This window comes from Puma concolor, chromosome E1 (genome assembly GCF_028749965.1).
Source record: "Puma concolor isolate L17-30 chromosome E1, mPumCon1.1.hap2, whole genome shotgun sequence".
NCBI lineage: Eukaryota > Metazoa > Chordata > Mammalia > Carnivora > Felidae > Puma > Puma concolor.
Window position 1 is genome coordinate 3,830,318 of NC_141680.1, and position 23,134 is coordinate 3,853,451.

General features: G+C 49.3%; 1 protein-coding gene across 5 annotated transcripts in view; it reads right to left on the bottom strand.

The window, feature by feature from the left end:
* The window catches only part of PIK3R5 (phosphoinositide-3-kinase regulatory subunit 5), a 73,650-nt gene that overhangs the window by 21,357 nt on the left and 29,159 nt on the right, over positions 1-23,134 (bottom strand). For all 5 annotated transcript variants that reach the window (XM_086686001.1, XM_086685997.1, XM_086685999.1 and 2 more), the window contains 4 exons: positions 5,937-6,052; positions 4,075-4,175; positions 1,764-1,832; positions 773-911 (listed from right to left, as the gene is read on the bottom strand). In XM_086686001.1, the coding sequence (XP_086542127.1) occupies positions 773-911; positions 1,764-1,832; positions 4,075-4,175; positions 5,937-6,039 (412 nt within the window). In that variant the 5' untranslated portion in view covers positions 6,040-6,052. The remainder of the gene's footprint in view (positions 1-772; positions 912-1,763; positions 1,833-4,074; positions 4,176-5,936; positions 6,053-23,134) is intronic.

A 23,134-nucleotide genomic window follows, 5' to 3' on the forward strand; every position in this document is an offset into this window, starting at 1 on the left:
TTTGCCTTTTTGCATAGGCAAAAATACTTGTTTAAGCACAAAGATAAAGGTTATCGACTTAAATGGAAATGCCTCTAGTATTTCGCTGCGGGCTGTTACCTTATTAAGAACACTCCCGTGTATTACTGGTTTCCATGTATTAGAGGGGTTTTAAATATTAGGAACGAATGTCAAATTCTATCAAACGTTTTAGGGGCATCCATTGAGATGTTCATGTGACGTCAGTGTTTTGAGCGACTGCTGTTGATGAATTACTTTATCAGGCCACCTCACAGTAAATCTTACCAATTAGGTTTTCTCTTGCTCTGTAACCGTTTTCTAGGACCTCGTTTTCATGTCTATTATAGCACTTGCAATTTTGCGAGGATTCCTACTTACTTCTCAGACCCCATAGGTGAAAATTTAGCACGAGGCCCTTGTCCACACCTGTCAGGGCACCCATCAACCTGTCTGTTCCTGTCACCCCCCACTTCCCTGGCCAGGACCCAATCTATGCACACATCATTTCCCTATTTGATCCTGAGGCAAAGAGAACAAGCAAAGGCCTGTCGTCAGTATTGTGGGGGCTTCTCTGTCTGGCCCGGGCAGTCTCAGAGACCCTTTGGCAAAGCAGAGCACAGGCAAAGACCACGTAGTGGGGTCTCCTGGCCTTGAACCCCTAAGGATTCCTCCTTGAGTTACCTCCTGTGTTCACTGCTCTCAGCCATCTGATGCTGTGTGCACCAGGAAGGGGAGATCCCGGCCCTGTGCACCTGCCCCCCTCAACACTCACCTGGGGCCTTGAGTTCAGCATCAATGAAGGTGAGCAGCTCCTGGCAGATACTGCAGTAGGGAACAGGCCAGGTCAGGAAGCGGTGGTAGGTTCTGGCTGCTTTCAGAAGGAGATCTGAATCTGGCGGGAAGTGTGGTGTCTGGGATGGAAAGGGAGAGGCAAGCAGAGACGTCTGGGTAAGAGAGAGCTCACCGATATTCTAGAACACACCCTGCTCCTTTCTGATACGTTCTGCAGAAGGCACACTGCTCCTGGCAGCAGTGTGTCCAAGGACGAGGGCAGAAAGAACCGGAAGTTACCCACAGGGCGTGACTTACAGATGGTAAAGATGGCACCCAGAGGCACCTCTACTGTAAGGGCCGTGACTTTACCACACGTAACATCTAATGCACGAGAGCGCCCCTCTGAAAAGCTGTCACCTTGGGGGTCATCCTAAATGGTGCCGTTGCCGCAACTCATCTGGGGCAATGGTCTCCGATGCCTAAACTACCTTTCTTTCAATACTCTCGTTGAGGCAAACGTTTATGCTTTGCATGGATTGGTTCCATGTACGTACGGTCATCTGATGATGCCACCGGTCTGGTGAATACGGGATGATCACACTGGGGGACACGGACTCCTGGGGTACAGAATAAGGTGGACCTAAGATCTCTCAGCAGGATCTGTTTCCTGGCTCGTGAACAGGCTGTCGACAGCAGTCCCCTCCACGGGAGCCTGGATACACCAGGCGCCATGGCATCCGCACAGACTTATGGAAGCCTTTCAAGATGGCCGCTCTGATGCCATCAGAGGCTTTGTATATTTAGCCTGTTTCTAGCCATTCAGGGAGTTATGGGGGCTGCTCTGATGCCACAGGGTTGACACCCATTTCAAGGGTGTGGCTTGACAGATACCCTAAGTTGTGTCCGGAGGTGTGAGGGCTCTGTCCCCATGGAGACCGTCCCTCCCTGTCCCCTCTCACTTCCCCAAGCTAGCCCGCCCCGGAACTTACGCAGAGAACAGTGGAGTAGAAAAGCAGAGCCAGGGGGGCGAGAAGGTCATAGGTGCCCTTCTCCTGGACCTGTGGACAGGACAGGAAAGCAGCGTGAGGCTCATCACAGATGCAGAACAGAGCAGAGCTTCCTTTCTGCACTTTCTTTTTTTTCTTACATGACAGGCAACGTAACCACAAGGAAACAATGGGGGAAATACAACTTAAAAAAAAACCAAACGCTCACAATATCCCCCCTCCAAATGAACGCAACCACAGCTAACGTGACAATGCTTATCTTAACACCATTTTTCTCTTTGTACTTGGAAATCATAGCGTGTATGTTTTTACTCCTAATGTTTTTACCCTATAATGTTATAAATGAATTTGTTCTGCTGCATCATCTCTAAGACCACCTTTCCCCCACTCCTGGTGCTCCTGGTTACACATTTCCTTTTCATTTGTGTGGTAAATCTTTTTTCAAATTTGTTGTGTGTCTTACTTGTATAGATTTTCTTCTGATGTCCTGATATTAGAAATGTTTATTTGTCTTTTATGGATTTTTGCTTTTGTGTGCAAACACCATGTAAAATTCGTATTTCCTTCCTTTTTTGAAGCTTCATTTTCTTTTTTTTTTTTTTTTTTTTAAACTTTTTTTTTTTTCAACGTTTATTTATTTTTGGGACAGAGAGAGACAGAGCATGAACGGGGGAGGGGCAGAGAGAGAGGGAGACACAGAATCGGAAACAGGCTCCAGGCTCTGAGCCATTAGCTCAGAGCCCGACGCGGGGCTCGAACTCACAGACCGCGAGATCGTGACCTGGCTGAAGTCGGACGCTTAACCGACTGCGCCACCCAGGCGCCCCGAAGCTTCATTTTCTTAAATTTAAATCTTCAATCCACTTAGAATTCTGTATGCTGTATGGTATGTGCTAGGAATCTCACTCTGTATTTTTCCAAATGTTTGGTAAATGTTTGCTAAATGATTTAATAAACCTTACTGATGCAATTTTTTGTATATTAAAATCTGTTTATACCTTTGGAAAATATCCATCTTTTTATTACCTGTAATAATATTCCTTCTGATAGATCTCCGTAATTTATTATTTTGGACACATGACATTATTTTCTTGCTACCCTAAATACTTTTGCAATGAAAAACTTGGTGCACGTTACTTTTCCTGTAATTTGGACTATTTATCTAGGTTAGGGTTCGGGAAGTGGAGTCGATGGATCAAAGACTGTAAACCTCTTTCTGACCTCTGAAACGTGTTGCCAAGTTGCTTTCCGAAAGGACTGTGCCAGTTATAATACCCTGCGTGTATGAAAGTACAGTCTCACTATAGCCTTCCCCGCACTGCTTATTACAATTTTTGACCACACTACTGACCCATGTGATTTAGAATTCTTTGGTCCAAATGGTAAAGGTCTCGGCCCCTTCCGGAACTCGTGGGGGTTGAAGGTGCAGAGAGGACCCCACCACCGTGCTGTGCCTGGTGGCCTCAGCAGGCTCAAACAGAATTCTCCTTCTCTTGGCCCCGGACAGACCAGGTGCCTGATACACCTGCTGCTGGGCCCCTTCTACAAGACCCTCCCCTCTTGTCACGCGGTAGTTGATATTTGGGCTTATAAGTTAAACACTCCAAAGGTGGCTTAGGCTCTTCTGAGTTGGTGTGCTCGTGGATCAGGGTATAACGGTACCCGGTAAATGATGGTGCCAGAATTGGAAACTTGAGTGTCTTGGGAAGCCAAGACTTCCCAAGGGACAGCTTGAGAAAGTCACGTTTTCCAACACAGTTACATGTTTAAAACAAAAATGAAAAAAAAAAATTAAGCACAGGATTCTTTATAAAAGAGCCAGAATCCTCTTTAGGGACTCACAATTATTCTGGAACCCCAGCCCAGCTGAGCCCTTAAACACACTGCTGTTCTAAGTCATCAAAGCCTATTTCTTACGGACCGGCCGTGAGACAAGGTCTCAGTTTCCCTTTCTAGTCAGTTTTCTCCTCTGTGTCTGTTTTTACGGATCTTTTTGAGGAAAGGAATTCGGGAGAGCCTCCTCTCTCCGTTCTAGTCAACACTTGGACTTACAAGCCATGTCTGTCTTAAGAAGCAGCTTAATTAAACTCAGATCCGTGGCTCACGAGTCCTCGTCTTCCTGGTGAAAGGACCACAGCCCTTCCTAGAAGCCTTCCACTCACAAGCACCACTGGAACAGAAAGCCCAGGGGTTCCCAGCGCCTTTGCCAAGCCCCTCGGTGGGCCAGGCACCCCAGAACTGACACTCCGTGGGGACCTTTCCCTTGACTCTTCAGTCCCAGGCCGGCCCTCACCTCTCGAGTCTTCTGCAAGATCTGCTCCAGGAGGATAAGGAAGTGGCCCGGATCCCTGCTGACCAGCTCCTGCAGGCTCCAGCAGTTGAGACACAGCCCGGCTGGAAAGGCAGAGAGAGAGGCAGGTGTTCAGCTTACGTCTGGAGAGAAGTGGGAATCCCTGGGGGCACCCCTGGGGTATTCCTTTCTAAAGAGTCTGAGAAAGCTCTGAATCAACAGTCAACTCTCTCCTTCCTCATCAAGACACAATGACAAGCTTTTTACTCCTGCAGATAATGGCTCAAGAGACAGAGATGGGCTGGGATCCCCCTTAGGGGCCATGAGTCTGCACCCCTTGCCTCTGGAGAGCTACGGTTCTTCCACGAACCCGGCTCCCCTGGTTTCCTATAGGGGGTGCCGGAGCATGCAAGGTGCAGGGAAGGAGGGCAGAGGCAGAGGCAGAGGGCGCTGGAAGAATAAGGGGAGGAGCCACAGCAAGCCCCGCCCCAGGAAGCAAGACCAAGGCTACCACAGCCCTGGGACTTCCCAGGACCGCCTGGCCGCGGAGCCGAGGAAAGCGGAAGCTACATCCATCTACCTTTTGAAAGCTACAGTGAGCACTTGGTCATTCTGTAACTTCCCCAGACTTTTGCACTCTGTCAGGCTCTGTTTCTCCGCACTCGGCCAGGGTAAACCCCTAGAGATTAAAGGCGCTGTCCTAGCGGCCTGTGTGTGCACGCGCACACGGGCGCATGCGTGCAGTGGAGGGGAGAGGAGTAAGGGTGGAAACGGATCGACCACGAATCTCACGGAGCCCAAGCTCCGGGAGCCTTCATGTTGCAGGGGCTCCTTCTAAGGTCGGGGAGGCCCAAACGGTGTTTTCATGCGGACATCGGTTCTCAGAAAATTTGCAAAAGTCAGATCTTTTTTGTGTTCTTTTCCTTAATGATGTCGTCCCCCTACCTCAATTCTATATGCTTAGGCTTCATCAACACCTAGGTAGGAAGTGAACAGGGAGCAAATTGCCATCTACTGACCACCTAGTGTGGCCAATAGTATGCTAGGTTCTCACGTGATCTCCACTGAGTCTCCTATCCTCCCTTCAGGAGGAGGTTCCCGTGGTTGCTATTGCACGGACAAGGCAGGTGGAGTTGTGAGAGGTTCAGTGACTGGGGTGAGGTTACAGCAGCCAGTGAGAGGCAGTTTTAATACAGATCTGTTGAATTCCAAAGACAGAGGAAAGCCTCTCAAAGGCGGTGGCATTAGAGCTGAGACCTGGGTGAGGAGCCAGCTACGGGCAGTTCTGAGGGAAGAGTTCCAGGCAGCAGGTGCAAAGGTCCTGAGGGAGGGAGGAACCAGGTGTGTTCAAGGAGCAGTGGATATCTATCTCATGGCGTAGTTAGTGAGGCAAGTGAGATACGAGACGTGAAAAATCTTAGAAGCATGAGAAATTATTACAGGCAGGCCCCAGTCTTCAGAGATACAATTGCCCCAGCCTGTATCTGGAAAGATCTAGAAACCAAGGGAACCATTCCAGGAAGAGCTATCTATGAAAGCCTAGCTGCTCTGTTGGAATCAGTAGTTGTATTTCTAAGCAGGTTTGATAGCTTCTTCAAGGTTGTACTTCGGCACATGGGAAGAAAGCAAGATACGGTCCCGGGAGAAGGAATATGTTACAGGAGCACAGACAAACTGCCATATACCGAGGGCCTACTCTCCATCGGGTGCTGTGCCGAGCACCAGCCCACGGGAGGTCCAGCCCACGGGAGGTCCAGGGGCTCGGAACCACAACCTGCCGGCTTCTGTGAGCTGCCCAGTGCTCGCCATAGCCCCTGAGGCTTTCTCGGGCCCCGCAGACCCCACCCCTGCTCCCCCAGACCTACCTGACCAGGAGGTAGAGCAGCGGCTGAGGCTGAGGCCATGCAGGCAGCGCTCCAGGGCATGCTGGATACGGTCCTCCGTGCACGTCGTGGCCCCTGGCTGCATCCTGAGTCATCGCCTGCATGGGGGGGGGGGGGGGGGAGAGGGACAGACACCAGTCAGTCTGGAGAGCCCCAGGCTTAGGGAGCAAATGGCCCAGCAGAGCAGATGGCAGTCCACAGGCACTCCCAGCCCGGCCCGATCAGCCCTGCTGTGGCCCCAATGCCAAGGGCGCAGTGTGGAGGCAGAGAGCCTACAGCTGTTGGAGCCCAACAGCACAGAGATGCAGGCTGCCAGGGGTGGTGAGCTGAGACGGAGGCCCGCCTGGCCCACCGGGCAGTGGCGAGCATCCCCACGAGTGCCCGGGAGCAGCCAGACCCCAGCGGGCAGGGGGACTCCTTGAGAAAAATCAGAATCTTAAAGCCACCGAGGAGGGGCTTTAAGAAAAGGTTGATTAGCAACAGGTGGGGAGCCATGAGAAGCGCCAAACGCTGAGAGCCTCAGCGGGGCCAGCACGGCTTCTTGGCTAACGTGTGGGGGCTCCTGGGGCCCCGGGAAGCCACGGCAGGTGGTTTAGCACGGTGAATAAACCCGGTTTCTGGCAGCAACAGACTCGGACTCAGAGCATGACTCTGCTGTTTAGCAGCGCACTTTAGGCAGACGTTTGTTACCTTTTCCCAACCTCAGTTTACTTCTCTGTAAAATGGGGATAACACGGCACTGACCCTGTAGGGCTGTCGGGAAGAATGCCACGGTGGATGTGCCAAGGAAGCTTTCGAGACACGAAGGCTATCCTGCTACAGCCCTGGCCACACTCACGCTCTCCCGTGTTCACCGCTCTCAGGGCGGACCCCGTAGCTGGCCCGTCAGGCCAGGTCCTGGAGGGAAGCCGAGGAAGCAGAGGTCCGGCTCTGTGGAACTGGGGACGGACCAGGAAACCACAAGCAGAAGCACAGAGCTCAGAGCTGAGCCATGCAAACGAGATGCAAAACTGTGAAGTCCTAACGCGGACCGGGCTGCATGACCAGAACACTAGGTGCGTGGAGGCCCCGCGTAGGCAAATAATCCCCCTACTGCCCCAGCCTGGGAGGAACCACATGCCGGCCAAAGGAAACACAGTCCCTTTGTGAGCTGTCCAGCGTCACCTCACCTCAGTGAGGTCCCTAGTGGGCCACGCATCATGGGGCTGTCTCCCTCTCTCTGCCCCTCCCCTGTTCATGCTCTGTCTCTCTCTGTCTCAAAAATAAACAAACGTTAAAAAATAAAAAAAACCCCAAAAACATGGATTGGTTCTGGCATCAGGCCAAAGGGGGAGCCCACTCTGGGTCACTGGGAAGCCTCCCGGAAGGGACACTTAAACCGGATGAGGGAGCTGGGAGAGAAGTGAGGGGAAGAACATTCCAGAAAGAAGAGACAGCATCTGGGCGCAGGAAGGAGCCTGCCAAGGACTGAGACCCCGGAGCCGAGGGCCAGGTGCCACCACCTCCTGGCTGTTGAGGTAGCCGACTGAGTTCAGAAAAACTGCCACGGGTGATTCAGGACCATGGACACTGGGTGCTTCCGTTAGCAGCATCTGGAAGCCCAAAGTTGTCCCCGGGCCCTCCCAGGGCAACTTTCCCAGTCACCTTTGGGTCCTTTGTCTGCTGACTCCTCTACGGGTAGCCCAGGCAGCGGATCCACTGACGCTGGGCCTGACCGGGCCGATTCCAGGCTGTCGGGCCCCTCCCTCGCCTCGGTGTGCTGGTCCCCGGCGTGGATGTGCCTCCTGGGGACAAGAACTTGTCACACACCCTCAGCCTTCTACCTTCAGCCCCGCTACAACAGCCCGTCCAGCTCAGAGCTCTTCAGATTCAGAGCTAACAGAACCTGCCGCAGGAGCTGGAAAATCAGGCACCTTCCAGAGGATGACTTTGGGGGCATGGCTTGGTGGCCCACACGTCCGCAAGGGACCCTTTGCCCGAAGGACAATCTCTCCCCGTTAGCGCCAGGGTGGGTTCTTGGAGGGAGTTCAGAGGTCACCCCCCTCACGCCCTTCATTCCACAAAAGGGGAAGCTGACACCCAGAGAGGGTAAGTAAGGGGCAGCCCGGGGGGGCGGGAGCCAAAGCTGGAAGAACCAATGTGGATATCAACAGACCACGGCGTCAGGCGGGACTTCTGTATTCCCGAATTGTGGGGACAAAAGGTGATCCATGACCTACCTGCTCCTGTAATAAGAGTCACGGTGAGTGGCGGGGACGGCGCCCAGCCACCACCTTGGGGGCCTTGCCGGGAGGGGTCCGTCCAGAACTAACACAGCTGCCTACCTGCCCCTGCCAACACGGGAAGACTGAGGACACGAGGGGCTTATCCAGCATCCCAGACGGCCCGGGGCCAAGGGCGGAGGGGCGTTAAGAGAATCCCTTATTCAGACTGGATGCTTGCCAGGTGGGGATGTGCTGTTGTGTTCTCCTGTCACCCTACTCGGCCAGCACACCTGCTCCCTGCGAGCCCCGCCAGGGCTGAGAGAAGACGTGAGCTCCTTGGGGGTGGGGATAGGGAGGTACCAGCAACGAAAGCTGGACTTCAGCTGTTTTGTTGATCCTTGACCCTGGAGGGCTCCCACCGGGGTGACGGCAACTTAGCGGTAAGAGGCCGATGGCTGGACCACCTTTGGGGGAGACCGGAGGGAGGGGGGATGGAGAGATGGCTAATCTGTGGCCCAGAGAAGTTAGACAACTTGCATAAGGTCACACAGTTAGGAGGTGGCAAAGCCAGGATGCGAACCCAGGGAGCCTGGCCTTGACCGCTAAAGTGCACCGCCCCCTCGGCAATGTCAGATGCCAGTCGCAGGAAGAAAAATAAACTCAATTCATGTTTCTACACCCAGAAGTGAAGATTCTGTGAACTGTAACACGATCTTGCTTTAAGAAACCTACATTCCCGGGGGTCCCTGGGTGGCTTAGTTGGTTAAGCGTCCCACTTCGGCTCAGGTCATGATCTCGCGGTCTGCGGGTTCGAGCCCCGCGTCGGGCTCTGTGCCGACAGCTCGGAACCTGGAGCCTGCTTCTGATTCTGTGTCTCTCTCTCTGCGCCTCCGCCCCTCCTGCACTCACATTCTGTCTCTCAAAAGTAAATAAACATTAAAAAAAAAAAAAAAAGAAACCTACATTTCCAGTTGCTGGGAATCTCGAGCCCACCATGTCTGTCTACACCAGCTGCTCACCCTCTGGAGAGGGGATCAGAACTCACAGAGGCACACTGTCCCTGCCCCTGCTGAACTGGGGCCAGCGATCTCTAGCCTGGAGAAGGGCAGAACCACACCAACCGGCGGGTTTAAAGTCCCCTCCGCCCAGTCCCTGCCGCAAGGGACGGCTGGGTTGTGTCACGAGGCAGGAATGAGTCACCCTGCCCTGTTGTGTCCCACTGTGACGATGCAAACACGAGACGTAAGTGAACATTCTCGGCCAACGCTGCTTCTGCTGCACACACACCTACCCTCAGGGGTCGGCACCCCGTGTCCCGGGGCCCTCGCTGCACCCCTCCGACGCCTGCTGGCCCACGCCGCCTCCCTCCTCCAGGCCCCTGACACTCCCATCTCCTGGCCTCAGTGTCCCTGGCTGTTCACTGGAGGCCATCAAGGCCTTCTCCACGGGTGAGCCAGACGTCCCCAGAGGCATCTGGCAGGTCTCCCGGTGTGCCTGTCTCCCCGGCACCCTGACGCCATCTAGGGCTTGCCCCACGCTGCTCTAAGAGGCAGGACTTGCCCGGGGCGCTGGGTGCTGGGGGTCAAGGGAGGCGTGAGCTCGGCCCGGGGATCCTCAGCCGAGTTGCCCTGGGGGTTGACCCAGCACACGGTGGCTGGCCACCTGGACCTTCAGCACACTCATTTCCGTCCGATGAGTCAGCCGTCAGCCGTTTCTTCTGACTTGTCAGCAGAACCCCAGTGGCTTTGGGGTGGAGATTAAGAGGGAGGAAGGTGGCACCCCCTCCCTCCCCAAGGACGATGCCTCTTTGTTTCAGAGACTTGGCAGGCAAGGCCTGGCTTCCCCTGGCACCTTGCTGAGAGGAGCATCTGTTGTGAAATTCCAGCTGCTGCCAGTAAAGGGAATGTCCGCTCACCCGCCAGGGGGGGTGGTGTTGAAACCTTCAACTACCATCTCCAAGTTCCTCTTCCGAGCCGGTAAGGATGAGTCTCTACTGGGGACCCCGGAGAGGACAGAGAAGCCTGGAGTTGGGGGGGTGGCCTCAGAGGGCACAGAGGAAGAACTCATCTTCACGTGCTGACCTGATCCGATGACGCAAGACACAGGTCATCTTCCCTCATGTGGGGGACCTAGTCAACGGTGCTGCTTGGGTCCAACGTTTCCGGGGCAGCCCCCACACGGGGCAGGGAGGACGGCTTCTTTTCCCGGGGGATGCCTCAAACGGAGTGGAACAGCACAGGTGGAGGGCCGACGTCTCACTGGGAGACAGGCAGGCACCTCCAGGCACTGGTGGGCACCCCACAATGCTTCCCTGGTGTTCTGGAACATTCTAGGCCCATGCTTTGAAGCCTTAGTTCCACAGGTGGGAATAAGAGAGGCACCAAGGCATGTGGTCCTGCACTGACCCCGCCCACTTCGGTCCTGGGTCTCTCCTCCCTCCCCTTCCTCTCGATCCCTGGGGTTTGACCTCCCTTCTCTAGCCCCACTCTCCTCCACGTGGCCGTTGAAGGCAGAATCGCTTCCGTGACCTAATTTTATTTTTTTAAATTTTTTTGAATGTTTATTTATTTTTGAGACAGAGAGAGACAGAGCATGAATGGGGGTGGGGCAGAGAGAGAGGGAGACATAGAATCGGAAGCAGGCTCCAGGCTCTGAGCTGTCAGCACAGAGCCCGACGCGGGGCTCGAACTCACGGACCGTGAGATCGCGACCCGAGCCGAAGTCGGACGCTCAACCGACTGAGCCCCCCAGGCGCCCCATCCGTGACCTAATTTTAAAACCTCCCGTCTCCAAAGCAGGAAGGATACACCTGAAACTAACAATCCTGGGCTAAGAAAGGGTGAAAAGGAGAGGAGAATGAGATGGGGAGGGGGGATGAGGAAGGACGATACTTCTCTGGGGGTACTTTTAGGTACCACTTTGACTCTTAGAACCAGAGCGATAGTCCACACACGCCAAATTAAATAAATAACTCTAGTCAACTAGGATTGCAAGGGGGGTGGGCAGGTGGGGTGAAAAACACAAACAATACAAATTAACCTGACTACATTATAAGTGAGTAACATAACTGCATTGAAAGGGTGGGGGATGAAAGAATTAAACTGAGGAACGTTGGAAAATAGTATTTTGACTGGATGCTGTAAGGCTAAAGACAAAAAGAACTATGCACATAGTTTTCTAAGTATTCAATCTGTTTGTCGTAGGGACGTGTGTTTAAAACCCTGAGACTTCTTTTATGTGTGTGCTGTGACCAAACAAATAAGTAAATCTATCATAGATAATGAGAACCAGCTTCTCACTATTGGAGAAAGAAGTTACAAATAAGGAAGGAGGGAAATCTAGGGTGAGTCAATCTTACTGGACCGGAGTTGGAGAAATCAGCATGAACTTGTGGTTTTTAATGTATTAACACAGAGATACATACAGAAGTGAAAAAGATGTGTGTATGTTTGCATTATTCGCATTACAGTGCATACATACTTACATACGGGTGTCTGGGTTAGCATCCGACTCTTGGGTTTCATCTCAGGTCATGATCTCACGATTCAGGAGATCGAGCCCCACACTGGGCTCTGTGCCGACAGCATGGAGCCTGCTTGGGATTCGCTCTCTCCCTTGCTCCCTGTCCCTTCCCCCACTCTCTCTCTCTCTCTCTCTCTCTCAAAATAAATAAATAAACATTAAAAAAAGGAAAATGCATACATATATTTTCTAACTCTGCTGAGAGAGCCAGGAAACGACATCCCAATAACAATGAGCACATCCAGTACCCAGGTCTTGGTTTCTAAATACCATTCTCCACTCAAAGGAACCAGGGCTCCTTAGAGAAATGGCCAATTCTAGGAGCAGGGCAGGAAATACACAAGATCAACCTGGCACATCTTACAGTGCCAGAATATAAGTCATTCCTTGAAAAAGGACGGGAGTGTCAGAAGGATACGGGAGCCAGCTCAAAGGAGCTTCCAACGGCCAAAGCCAGGGCAATTTGAACAACAAAATAAACAATGACAGTGTTGGATTACAATTCGTAGAATGAAATAAATACCCATGAGTGTATACTAATGTTATAAATAAGAGAATATGGAGGGGAAGGAACAGGTCCTCTTTACAAAAGAATTCCAATTAATGTGGATAGAGGGAGAGAAACGCAAAACCACCATTAGGCAAACACCACAGTAATAACTGCCCTCAGTATGGATGCTAAAATCCGTGGATGAAAATCTGAGAGGAGACAGGATATTTGCATAGTCTCAAAGTATCTCCTCGGAGAAATTAATTGATTGCAAGGGAAAAATAATAATTTCACAGTGGAGAAACCCAGCACTGCCTTAACCTCATGATCCAAGTTAACATTATCAATAATAAGACATATAAAGATCATGCATCCCCTGATACGATGCACTGAGAGGGACATAGGTCACTTCTGTGGGATTCTTACCAAAAATGCATACACACAATCGAATCATGAGAAAAATATCATTCACAACCCAACTGAGAGAAATTCTGTAACATCACCGACTAGTACTCACCAGAATGTCAAGGTCATAAAAGATAAGGAAGCCAGAGGAACTGCCACAGATCGGAGGAAATTGAGGACACACAAAAACTAGACACAATGTGAGATCCTGGAAGGGACTCTGGAATTAAAAGACGATATTGCGGGGGCGGGGGGGGGGTGTGTGTGGCTAAAATCCAAATGAGGTGCACAGTTTAGCGAACAGTATTGTACCAATGATCATTTCCAAATTTTGGTAACTTCACCTTGTCATGTAAGTTGTTAACATTAGGGGAGAGGTGAAGGGTCTCCACGGTTCTAAGACCCTTTATGTAGTTACATAGCCTGACAGATCCTTTGAATATCCTTCCGGATGGTTATTCAATGCTTTGCTGTCCTTCATGATCTTGTTGGAAGTTGCTACTTCATGTGTAGTCACACGTCCTAGTCATTGGTTGGTCGGCCAGCCCTCACCCCTGACTCAATGTTCCTAAGCTGGGGTGGAGAATCTCTGGGGCTCTTGGAGGACCGAAAGTCCTCAGAGAGGATGCATTTTGATGGCAATCCAGAAGTCAGTATATTTTGGACCCCCTTGACATCACCTATGAGCGAATGTTGCCATAAAAATTTGATGCCCCATTTGCATTTGTGTCTATCACCAATTTGGTGTCGCCTAAAAGGACAGGGCATGCCAGATGTGTTCTTGGGATCTACTAGAGCTCGAGGTTGAACCCAATGAGTTGATGGAAAATGTTTGGTAAAAGGAGAAAAATTTACATGATCTGAAGAGAAACCAGAAGATAAATTAATGGAAAATATTTAGAGAAGTGCCTGGCACATAATAAGTGCTCAGCAACGGCTATCTATTAGCTATCAGCATGCTTCCCTCACACAGACAATTCTATGGCCCAATTCCAGACGGCGTTGAGATTGGGCCAAGAAACGAAACACCCCCTGGATGACTCTGATGCATGGTCGGGCTTGGAAAGTAACATTTTCTGGTTTTCAAAGTCACACATATTCTAGACTATATGACTAGGAAAGCATCCTGGAGATGAGGTGGTGCAACCTTCCCATTCTACGAATGGGAAAACAGAGGCTCTGAGCAGTGAGGAGTCTTCCTCGGATCAGGAAGTGGCAAATCTATAGCTAAAATCTGAGCCTAGAACCCAGGAGAGTCATGACACCCTCTTACTTCGTTGGGAATCCGCTTCCACTGCCGATCTCTGAGTGACCTCAGCTCGTTTCCTCAAGGTTATTTTTGGAATCCTTTTCTCAATTTCTTTCAGAGTTATTGTGTAGGTATCGAACTCCTTCATGTGTCAACTCTGTGCATTTAGGTTTTCTGACAATACCATTCATCTTAATCAAGATTGGAAATTTTACTAGAAAAGATTTAGGCCTAGAATTTCTATGTGATTTAAAAAATTGTTTCTGAACCTGTGATTTTAGCCCCTTTCTTAATCTAAATGGTGTAAAATCAGGTTTTAAGATACAAACCTGGATTGGATTTATTTTAAGTATTTTTACACTGTATCACCATTCTTTCAATAATCCTTTTTGGACATTTATAATAAATGTAATGACTATGAAAATAGCAGTATTTTGGGGGGGGAGGCAGCAGCTTTAAGTGTGATTTACTTCAGTGCTGTTTATTTTTTTTATTTCTTTGTTTTTATATCATATCATCTCTAGTTATGAGTTCTTTATTTTGATTCATTTCTTGTTCAGCTGGAGTACTTTGAGTAACTTCAGGATGAGTGTGTGGGTAAGGTAGTTTCTGAGACTTTAGATGTCACGGTAATTTCATTCATTGAGGCTCACAATGAATTCTACCTTTGCCAATTAAAGAGGTGGCATAATTCATAATCTTTTTGCCTTCAAAGTGTTTATAAACCCCCCAAATTATTGACTGTGAAAAATGGCTACAACAAAGAGAATTAGGTAAGGTGGTCTGGTACAAGTCAAGATAGAAATTAATATTGTTCAAGAAGATAAATAAAAAAAACAGAAACTGCATTAGGAAAAAGATCCCACCTATAGGCACAAGAAAAAAAAAATGAGAGAGAATAGGCTTCACAAATATGCAAGATTTTTTTTTTCAACGTTTATTTATTTTTGGGACAGAGAGAGACAGAGCACGAACAGGGGAGGGGCAGAGAGAGAGGGAGACACAGAATCGGAAGCAGGCTCCAGGCTCCGAGCCATCAGCCCAGAGCCTGACGCGGGGCTCGAACTCACGGACCGCGAGATCGTGACCTGGCTGAAGTCGGACGCTTAACCGACTGCGCCACCCAGGCACCCCCAAATATGCAAGATTTTAATGAAATAAAACTTTGAGGGGACACAAAAGAAGGCAAATAAACGTAAATGCATACCCTGTTATGAGACGGGACGATTCAATGTCAAAGAATTACTTCGAAATGGATCAGAGCCTCAATGTAAACAGCTTAAACTGTAAAAGTCTCAGAAGAAAACAAAGGAGAATGGCCTCATCATGCTGGATATGTCAATAATTTCTTGGACATGACAACAAAACTACAAAGAATGAAATAAAAATAAAGTGGATGTACACCAAAATCTAAAACTCTGTGCATTAAAGTCAACAGAGTGAAGAGGTAAACCTAGAGAATGGGAGAAAATATTTGCAAATCATATACCTGATAAGGAGTTATCATCCAGAATATATAAAGAACTCCTACAACTAACTCAGGAACAGCAACAACAACAACCACAAAAACATTTAACAATGGACAACGGACGTGAAAAAACATTACTCCAAAGAAGACATACAAATGGCCAAGAGCGCATGAAAAGATGTTCCACATCATCAATCAACAGGGAAATGCAAATCCAAACCACAATGAGACCCCACCTCACACCCATTAAGATGGCTATTATAAACAAAACGAAACAAAATTGTGAGTGAGGAGAAATGGGGACACTGAGCCACCGTTGGCAGGGACGGGGCGGGGGGTGGGGTGGGGATGAGAAATGGTGCTGGTGATTTCTCGAAAAATTAAAAATAGAATTACCCTATGAGCAGCAATCCCACTTCTTACATATATCCAAAAGAACTGAAAGCAGAGACTTGAACAGATGTCTGTACGGCCAAGTGCACAGCGGCGAAAAGGTAGGAGTAACCCAAGCGTCCATCAACCGGTGAACGGACCCACAAAATATGGTCTAGGCCAAAACGGGATGTTATTCAGCCTCAAAAAGGAAGGAAATCGTGCCATGTGCTCCAACGTGGATGAATCTTGAGGGCACTGGGCTAAGTGAAATAAGCCCGTCACAAGAAGAAAACTGTACAATCCCACTCAGATGAGGTGCCCAGAGTAGTGAAGTTCACAGAAAGTTGAATGGCGGTTGTCGGGGGCTGGGGGAGGGGACACGGGTACGGAGCTTTAGTTCTGCAAGATGAAGTGTGCCGTGGGATATTGCACAACAAGGTGGGACGTGCTTAGCATTAGCCAACCACACACTTACGACTGGTCACGATGGTAACCTTTCCTGACATGCATCTCCTACCACAACGTTTAAAAAGGAGGAAAGAGGTAATGAACTGACGTCTTCACAGTATTGCATAGGGAGGTCAATTCTCTCTACCTTTTCGCCTAGAGAACAGGGAGGAAGGAAAGAGGGAAAGCGGGCAGGCAGACAGGTTGGCTATTACAGAGCAGCTGTTCTGTGTCACAGACCATGCTGGGCACTTCCACGTGATTGCCTAGTGTACCGGTCAAGATCACCCCATGACATAATCACAGTTATCCACGGTTTCTGCAGTTCAGGGAGAGCCGACCGTGTCTTTGCCCAAGTTCCTGTGGTCACAGTTCCTACAACCTGAGCCAGAGGTACATCCCAGGTGGCCGGACTCTCAAAGCCCACATTCTTTGCTATGCCACGTTCATAGGAAATCATCCCTATCATTTTCTAGACACTCGAAGGGCTGAGCATGTGGTTTTGCCTCTGTGTTATAATTTGAGGCTTTTCAGAGAAGACGTCTTGCACGCAGATTGCCCGAATTCTTGCGGCCAGTGATTCATTCTCCACGGGTTAGGACTGCCCACTTCGTCTGTCCCTAGCCTACTTTTCAAGACTTAGGATTAGTGGAGGGGCGTGTAGCTAACACACGTGTCTACCACAGCAGCGGCAGGGGCGAGCAGATACTGGAAGGACTCCAGGGCCAGGAAAGGGAAAACCTGTGAAATGGTAGGTGGTGATGGAGGGTGGAGGTGTGTGCAAGGAACGGGGAGGGAACAGGGAGGGAGTAGGGCTGGAGCAGACGTGCAGGAAAAGGGAGAACCATCAAGGAAACACAGATAAGCCTTGGCTGACTTCCCAACTTTGCCCGTGACCTTCTTTACCAAGGAAAGGGCACGGAAATGCTTGGCAAGACCAAAGGTGCGGTTAAGACCAAAAGGAAATAAGAGGACGGAAGAGAAGGAGTCTTAGCGCCTTTGGTAACACGTGTGCAGCACTAACTCTATGACAGACACTGCTCAGGGCTTGAAGCCCACGATCTCATTTATTCTGAACAATCTCGTGAAACTCTGAACTTACAAAGACGAGAAACATCCTCGTGGCTATATGACTTTCCCAAGGTCGCACAACTAGCCAGTAGCATAGGCAGGACTCATTTGAACTCATTTGAACCCAGTTCTATCTGACTCCTTTCTTTTTTTTTTTTTTTAATGTTTATTTATTTTTGAGAGAGAGACAGACAGACAGAGTGTGAGCAGAGGAGGGGCAGAGAGAGAGGGAGACACAGAATCCGAAGCAGGCTCCAGGCTCCGAGCCGTCCGCACGGAGCCCGACGCGGGGCTCGAACTCACAGGCTGTGAGATCGTGATCTGAGCTGAAGTCGGATGCTTAACCGACTGAGCCACCCAGGTGCCCTTATCTGACTCCTTTCTACCCAGATAATCATCTAGAAGAATACAGAGAAGAAAACAGGATGCATGATGCTGTCTTTGCATATAATAGTTAGATAATAGCAGCCGACGCTAATTGAGGGCTTACTATGTGCTGGGCACTGTTCTAGGCTCTTTCTACGAATTGACTCATTGAATTCATATGAGGTAGATACGTTCTTGTCCCCATTTTACGGATGAAAGGAGGAAGGGATACAGCGCTCTCTCGGCTGGCGAAGGATGCGTGGTCTTTCTTGGCATCCCCCAAGCGACTCAGCTTCTTGGCACACTGAAGGGGACGCAAGAGATCAGCAACAAGAGAAAGAGTGTCGGAATTCGCCAAGGTATCCACTCCCAGGCTGACCTCTGGGCCCTTGGCGCCACAGTTTCCATCCCGCCATCTGTCGAACGCAGAGCCTGCCTGGTTTGCCAGCAGATGCTCGCACGGTGACAAAGTGACAGATGAACAGGTAAATGGAAAAACGCAAGAGAAGGCCAATTACACGTGTCTTGGCAGCTTTCTGATTTCTCTGGGTGTGGCAAAACACGGTGGTCGTGACAAACCGCACTCGTTACGGGCTGCTCACTCTTGGCAGGATCCTTCCAGTTTGTAAGACGGAGCGAGTGAACGTTTTATCGTCGGGGGCGAAAAGACTGGATGGGGCCCTGTGACTGCCTTTATCATTGGGATAGACTCGGCACACAGTGGTCTCACCTGTTCTCTCTTCCCTTGACGATGTTTTCCTCCCCCCCCCCCCCGGGTCTCCGGCCCCATCTTCTCTCCATTAACCCAACAGCAGGTGACTGCTCTCGGCCACTGGCACATCCACCTTCTTTAGTCTTCTTCTTCCCCCTCTTTTTAAACTCTTGCCAATTATATTAGAAGAATCTGTCACCTCCTCCCTTTCCATCCCATTCATGAATATGGCTTATTGGCACAAGAGAAACTTCTCTCACAAGAAAAGAAATCAACAAGGTTTGTGGACGGAACTGAAATCAGAAACTCGTCCCGATACTTGGCCAGGTGTGGTTTTTACAACTTTTTATGAAACAGACACTGATTTCGAGAGTCCCAGTGAGCTGAGTCTAGAACTCTCTAGGACTCTAAGAGGCTATTTACTGACATTACAGCAGCAGGCATAGATACAGCCTTTAACTAGTCTCTTTTTTTTATGTTTATTTCTGAGACAGAGAGACAGAGCATGAGTGGGGGAGGGGCAGAGAGAGAGGGAGACACAGAATCTGAAGCAGGTTCCGGGCTCCGAGCTGTCAGCACAGAGCCCGATGCGGGGCTCAAACCCATGAACTGTGAGATCATGACCTGAGCCGAAGTCGGTCGCTCAACCGACTGAGCCACCCGAGCGCCCCAAGTCTTTCTCTAGTCTTACTAAATACGCTCATGAAGACACAGGAAAAGGAAGACATATACACACAGCCCACACTGAAAACCAATATTTAATACGGTTTAATATGGTCTGGCACTGTGTCCAATTCAGATGGAAATGGATTGGGAAAACCCAGGCTTCAGCTCTGGCCAAAATCTCTATGGAAAGTGGGCAGGGCTTGTATCATGGCTAATTAAAGTTTGCCCCCCGCCTCCACCAAGTGGATATGACCCCCTTCTGGAGGCTTGAATGCCTTCTGTCTTCTCCATTAATGAAGACTGGTGGGTCATGTTCGCTGACATGGGGAAGTGTGGACAGGAGACAATTTGGGAGGAGAAAACCAGAGTCCCACTTTGCCCATGTAATATCACATTTTGAGCATCCAGGGTTAAGAGGTGGGTCCATGAAAGATTAGCAAAAGGACGCTGGGAAGGTGAGACCCATGGAACCATGAAATAAGAGAATATGATGTCAAGAAACTCAAGAGTGGTTCAAACAGGGAGAGCAGAATACGGCTGCAACATTCATAAAATCAGGACCGAAAAGTGGCCCCTGGACTTGGTGACATGGAGGTCTTGGCAACCTAGAATAAATACTGGGAGGGCAGGAAGACCCAAAGGAATAGGATGAGGAGAGAAAAGGAGGTGAGAGAGAGCCGACTCCTTTGAGAAGCTTTGCTTGGCTGAGTTTTAGGAGATGCCCCAGTATCCTTCCGCGAAGTTCTTTTATTTTTTATTTACCTAGCACAAATTCCTTTCTGCCAAATGTGACCAAAAGGACACTAAGATGCTTCCAATGATGAGTCTTAACGTCCTGTATCTACATCTAAAAAAAAATGAGATAGGGTTACCTGCCAAAGTGTTAACGGAGGTTATCTCTGAGGGGCAAGAGAGGTATCATTGTTTACTTTTTTCGAAAAACATTTTTTATGATAACACATTGTTTTTTAGACATTATTTTTTAATCACACAAAGAGTAGGTGCTAAGTATATGAAAAAACAGACAGTGGTTCTGGCAAAGTAGAGTACATGTTCCTCCTGCTAAGTAAAGCTACAAACTCTGGATATTATATACAAAATTAATATTCGAGACCCTGAAAGCAGAGAGAAGGGAGATGAGCTAAGGACCTGGAGAAAAAGAAGGGACATGGTGGTGGGTGCCCCGGGTCTTCTTGTTGCCTCCTGTATCCCAGCCTTGGACTCGAAGAACCCACAACCCGGAAACACCAATGGGTACAGACAGAAAAAGCCCCAAGGAGAGCCCGCTCTTTCCAGCCAAAGGACCAGGAGAGGGGCAGCCTGGAAAGACACAAAACTTTTAGATGATAACCATTCTGCTTCCACCAAACATGACAGAAAGAAGTGTGGCACCATAGCCAGGCTCTAACGAGGTGCCCCACTCCTCCCTCAACCACCAGTGGTGTCTGAGAAAGCCAGCCCTTTAATCTTCTCTGCCATCACAACCCCGCCTACGACCCCACAGTGTCAGTGAGGACCACCAGGGGTCCTGGACTTCCTGCCCCAGCAGACAGTCAAGAGTGCCCCCTCCACTCCCTTGACTGGGGTGGTGTCGGAGGAAGCCCAGTGGGAGAGCCAGGACTTTCGCTGCTGCCCAGGGGGGATGAGGTCACTTCCTCCACCCCATGGCGTCCATGGAGCAATGGGGCTCTCTCGCGCCTCCCAGGCAGGGAGATGTCAATGGCAGCCAGAATTCCCACCCCACCCAGCAGTAACAAGGGCGCCTCTTTTTGTCAATGGAAGCTGTGAGCAGAAACTTACGTCCTCACCTGGTAATAATGAGGCAGCGCTCCCCGCTTTCAGGGAAGTGTTAGAGGAAGCCAGCGAAAACAGAGGTTTAAATGAGATCCAGAGCCTCATAACTCTCATAATACCCACAGTGCCAGGTTTCAGTGGAAAATAACTTGTCATACCAACAACAAGGAATGAAATGAAACGGATTACATAAACCGAGTGAAAAAAAGGCAATCGGCAGGTGCCAACGCTAAACCCACAGATGTTAAAATTATCTGACAAAGACTTTAAAAAAACCTTTTTTTAACATTTATTTATTTTTGAGAGAGACAGAGACAGAGCATGAACAGGGGAGGGTCAGAGAGAGGGAGACACAGACTCCGAAGCAGGCTCCAGGCTCCGAGCGGTCAGCGCGGGGCTCGAACTCACGAGCCACAAGATCATGACCTGAGCCGAAGTCGGACGCTCAACCGACTGAGCCACCCAGGCGTCCCAGCTGACAAAGATTTTAAAGCAGCTTTGTTAAAAATACTTCGATGGAAGGCGCATATGCACCCCAATGTTTATAACAGTGCTATCGACAATAGCCAAAGTATGGAAAGAGCCCAAATGTCCATCGATGGATGAATGGATAAAGAAGGTGTGGTATAAATAAACGATGGAGTATTACTCGGCAATCAAAAAGAAGGAAATCTTGCCATTTGCAACTACGTGGATGGAACTGGAGGGCCTTATGCTAAGTGAAATTAGTCAGAGAAAGACAAAAATCATATGACTTCATTCATATGAGGACTTCAAGAGACAAAACAGATGACCATAAGGGAAGGGAAACAAAAATAATATAAAAATAGGGAGGGGGACAAAACAGAAGAGACTCTTTTTTTTTTTTTAATTTTTTTTTCAACGTTTTTTATTTATTTTTGGGACAGAGAGAGACAGAGCATGAACGGGGGAGGGGCAGAGAGAGAGGGAGACACAGAATCGGAAACAGGCTCCAGGCTCTGAGCCATCAACCCAGAGCCCGACGCGCGGCTCGAACCCACGGACCGCGAGATCGTGACCTGGCTGAAGTCGGATGCTTAACCAACTGCGCCACCCAGGCGCCCCGATAAGAGACTCTTAAATATGGAGAATAAACACAGAGTTACTGGAGGGGTTGTGGAGGGGGGATGAGCTAAATGAGGGAGGGACATTAAGGAATCTACTCCTGAAATCATTGTTGCACCATATGCTAACTAACTTGGATGTAAATTTAAAAAAATAAATTTAAAAGAAATTAAAAATAATTAAAAATAATAAAAAATACTTCAATGGACAATTATGAACAAATAAAAAGGAAGAACGTCTTGGCAAAGGAATAGAAGATATGAATACACAGTCATGGAAGTTCTAGAACTTTTGAAAGACAGAATAACTGAAATAAAATCCTCAGTGGATGGGCTCCACAGCAGGTGGAGGGGACAGAGGAAAAAATCAATGAACTTGAGTCCAGAACAGTAACATTACCCAACCCGAACAACAGAGAGAAAACCAGCCAGAGAAAAATGAACAGAGAGCCTCAGGGACCTATGGTCTAACATGCATGTCGTCTGGAGTCCCAGTGGCAGAGGGCAGAGATGGAAAAGTACCCAAATGGCAGAAAACTTGCAAATTTGGCAAAATACATAAAACTACAGATTCGAGGGGCGCCTGGGTGGCTCAGTCGGTTAAGCGTCTGACTTCGGCTCAGGTCATGATCTCACGGTCCGTGAGTTCGAGCCCCGTGTCGGCTTCTGTGCTGACAGCTCAGGGCCTGGAGACTGCTTCGGATTCTGGGTCTCCCTCTCTCTCTGCCTCTCCCCTGCTCATGCTCTGTCTCTCTCTGTCTCAAAAATAAATAAAAACATTTTTAAAAAATTAAAAAAAAACAAATCTACAGATTCGAGAAGCTATGTGAATCCTAAACAGGATAAGGCCAAGAAATACGCACCAAAACACATCATAGTCAAGCTTCTGGAAACTAGAGACAAGGAAAAAAGTCTTGAAAGCAACAAGAGAGGAATAGCATTTTCCCTGAGAGGGAAAACATTCAAAGCACAGTGGATTTCTTGTCAGCAGTCACGAGAGCCAAAAGGAACAGAACGGCATTTTTTAAGTGCGCAACGAATGGCCAATCCGGAACCCCACATCCAGAGAAAATATGTTTCAGGAATGAAAAAGAAATGAAGACAACTGGCATATTTACCCTAAAAGAATGGCTGATGGAAATTCTCTAAACAGAAAGAATATGATTTAAAAGAAAAAAGAGGGGGCTTCTGGGTGGCTCAGTCGCTTCAGCGTCTGACTTCGGCTCAGGTCATGATCTCGTGGTTTGTGGATTCGAGCCCCACGTCGGACTCCCTGCTGACAGCTTGGAGCCTGGAGCTTCGGATTCTGGGTCTCCCTCTCTCTCT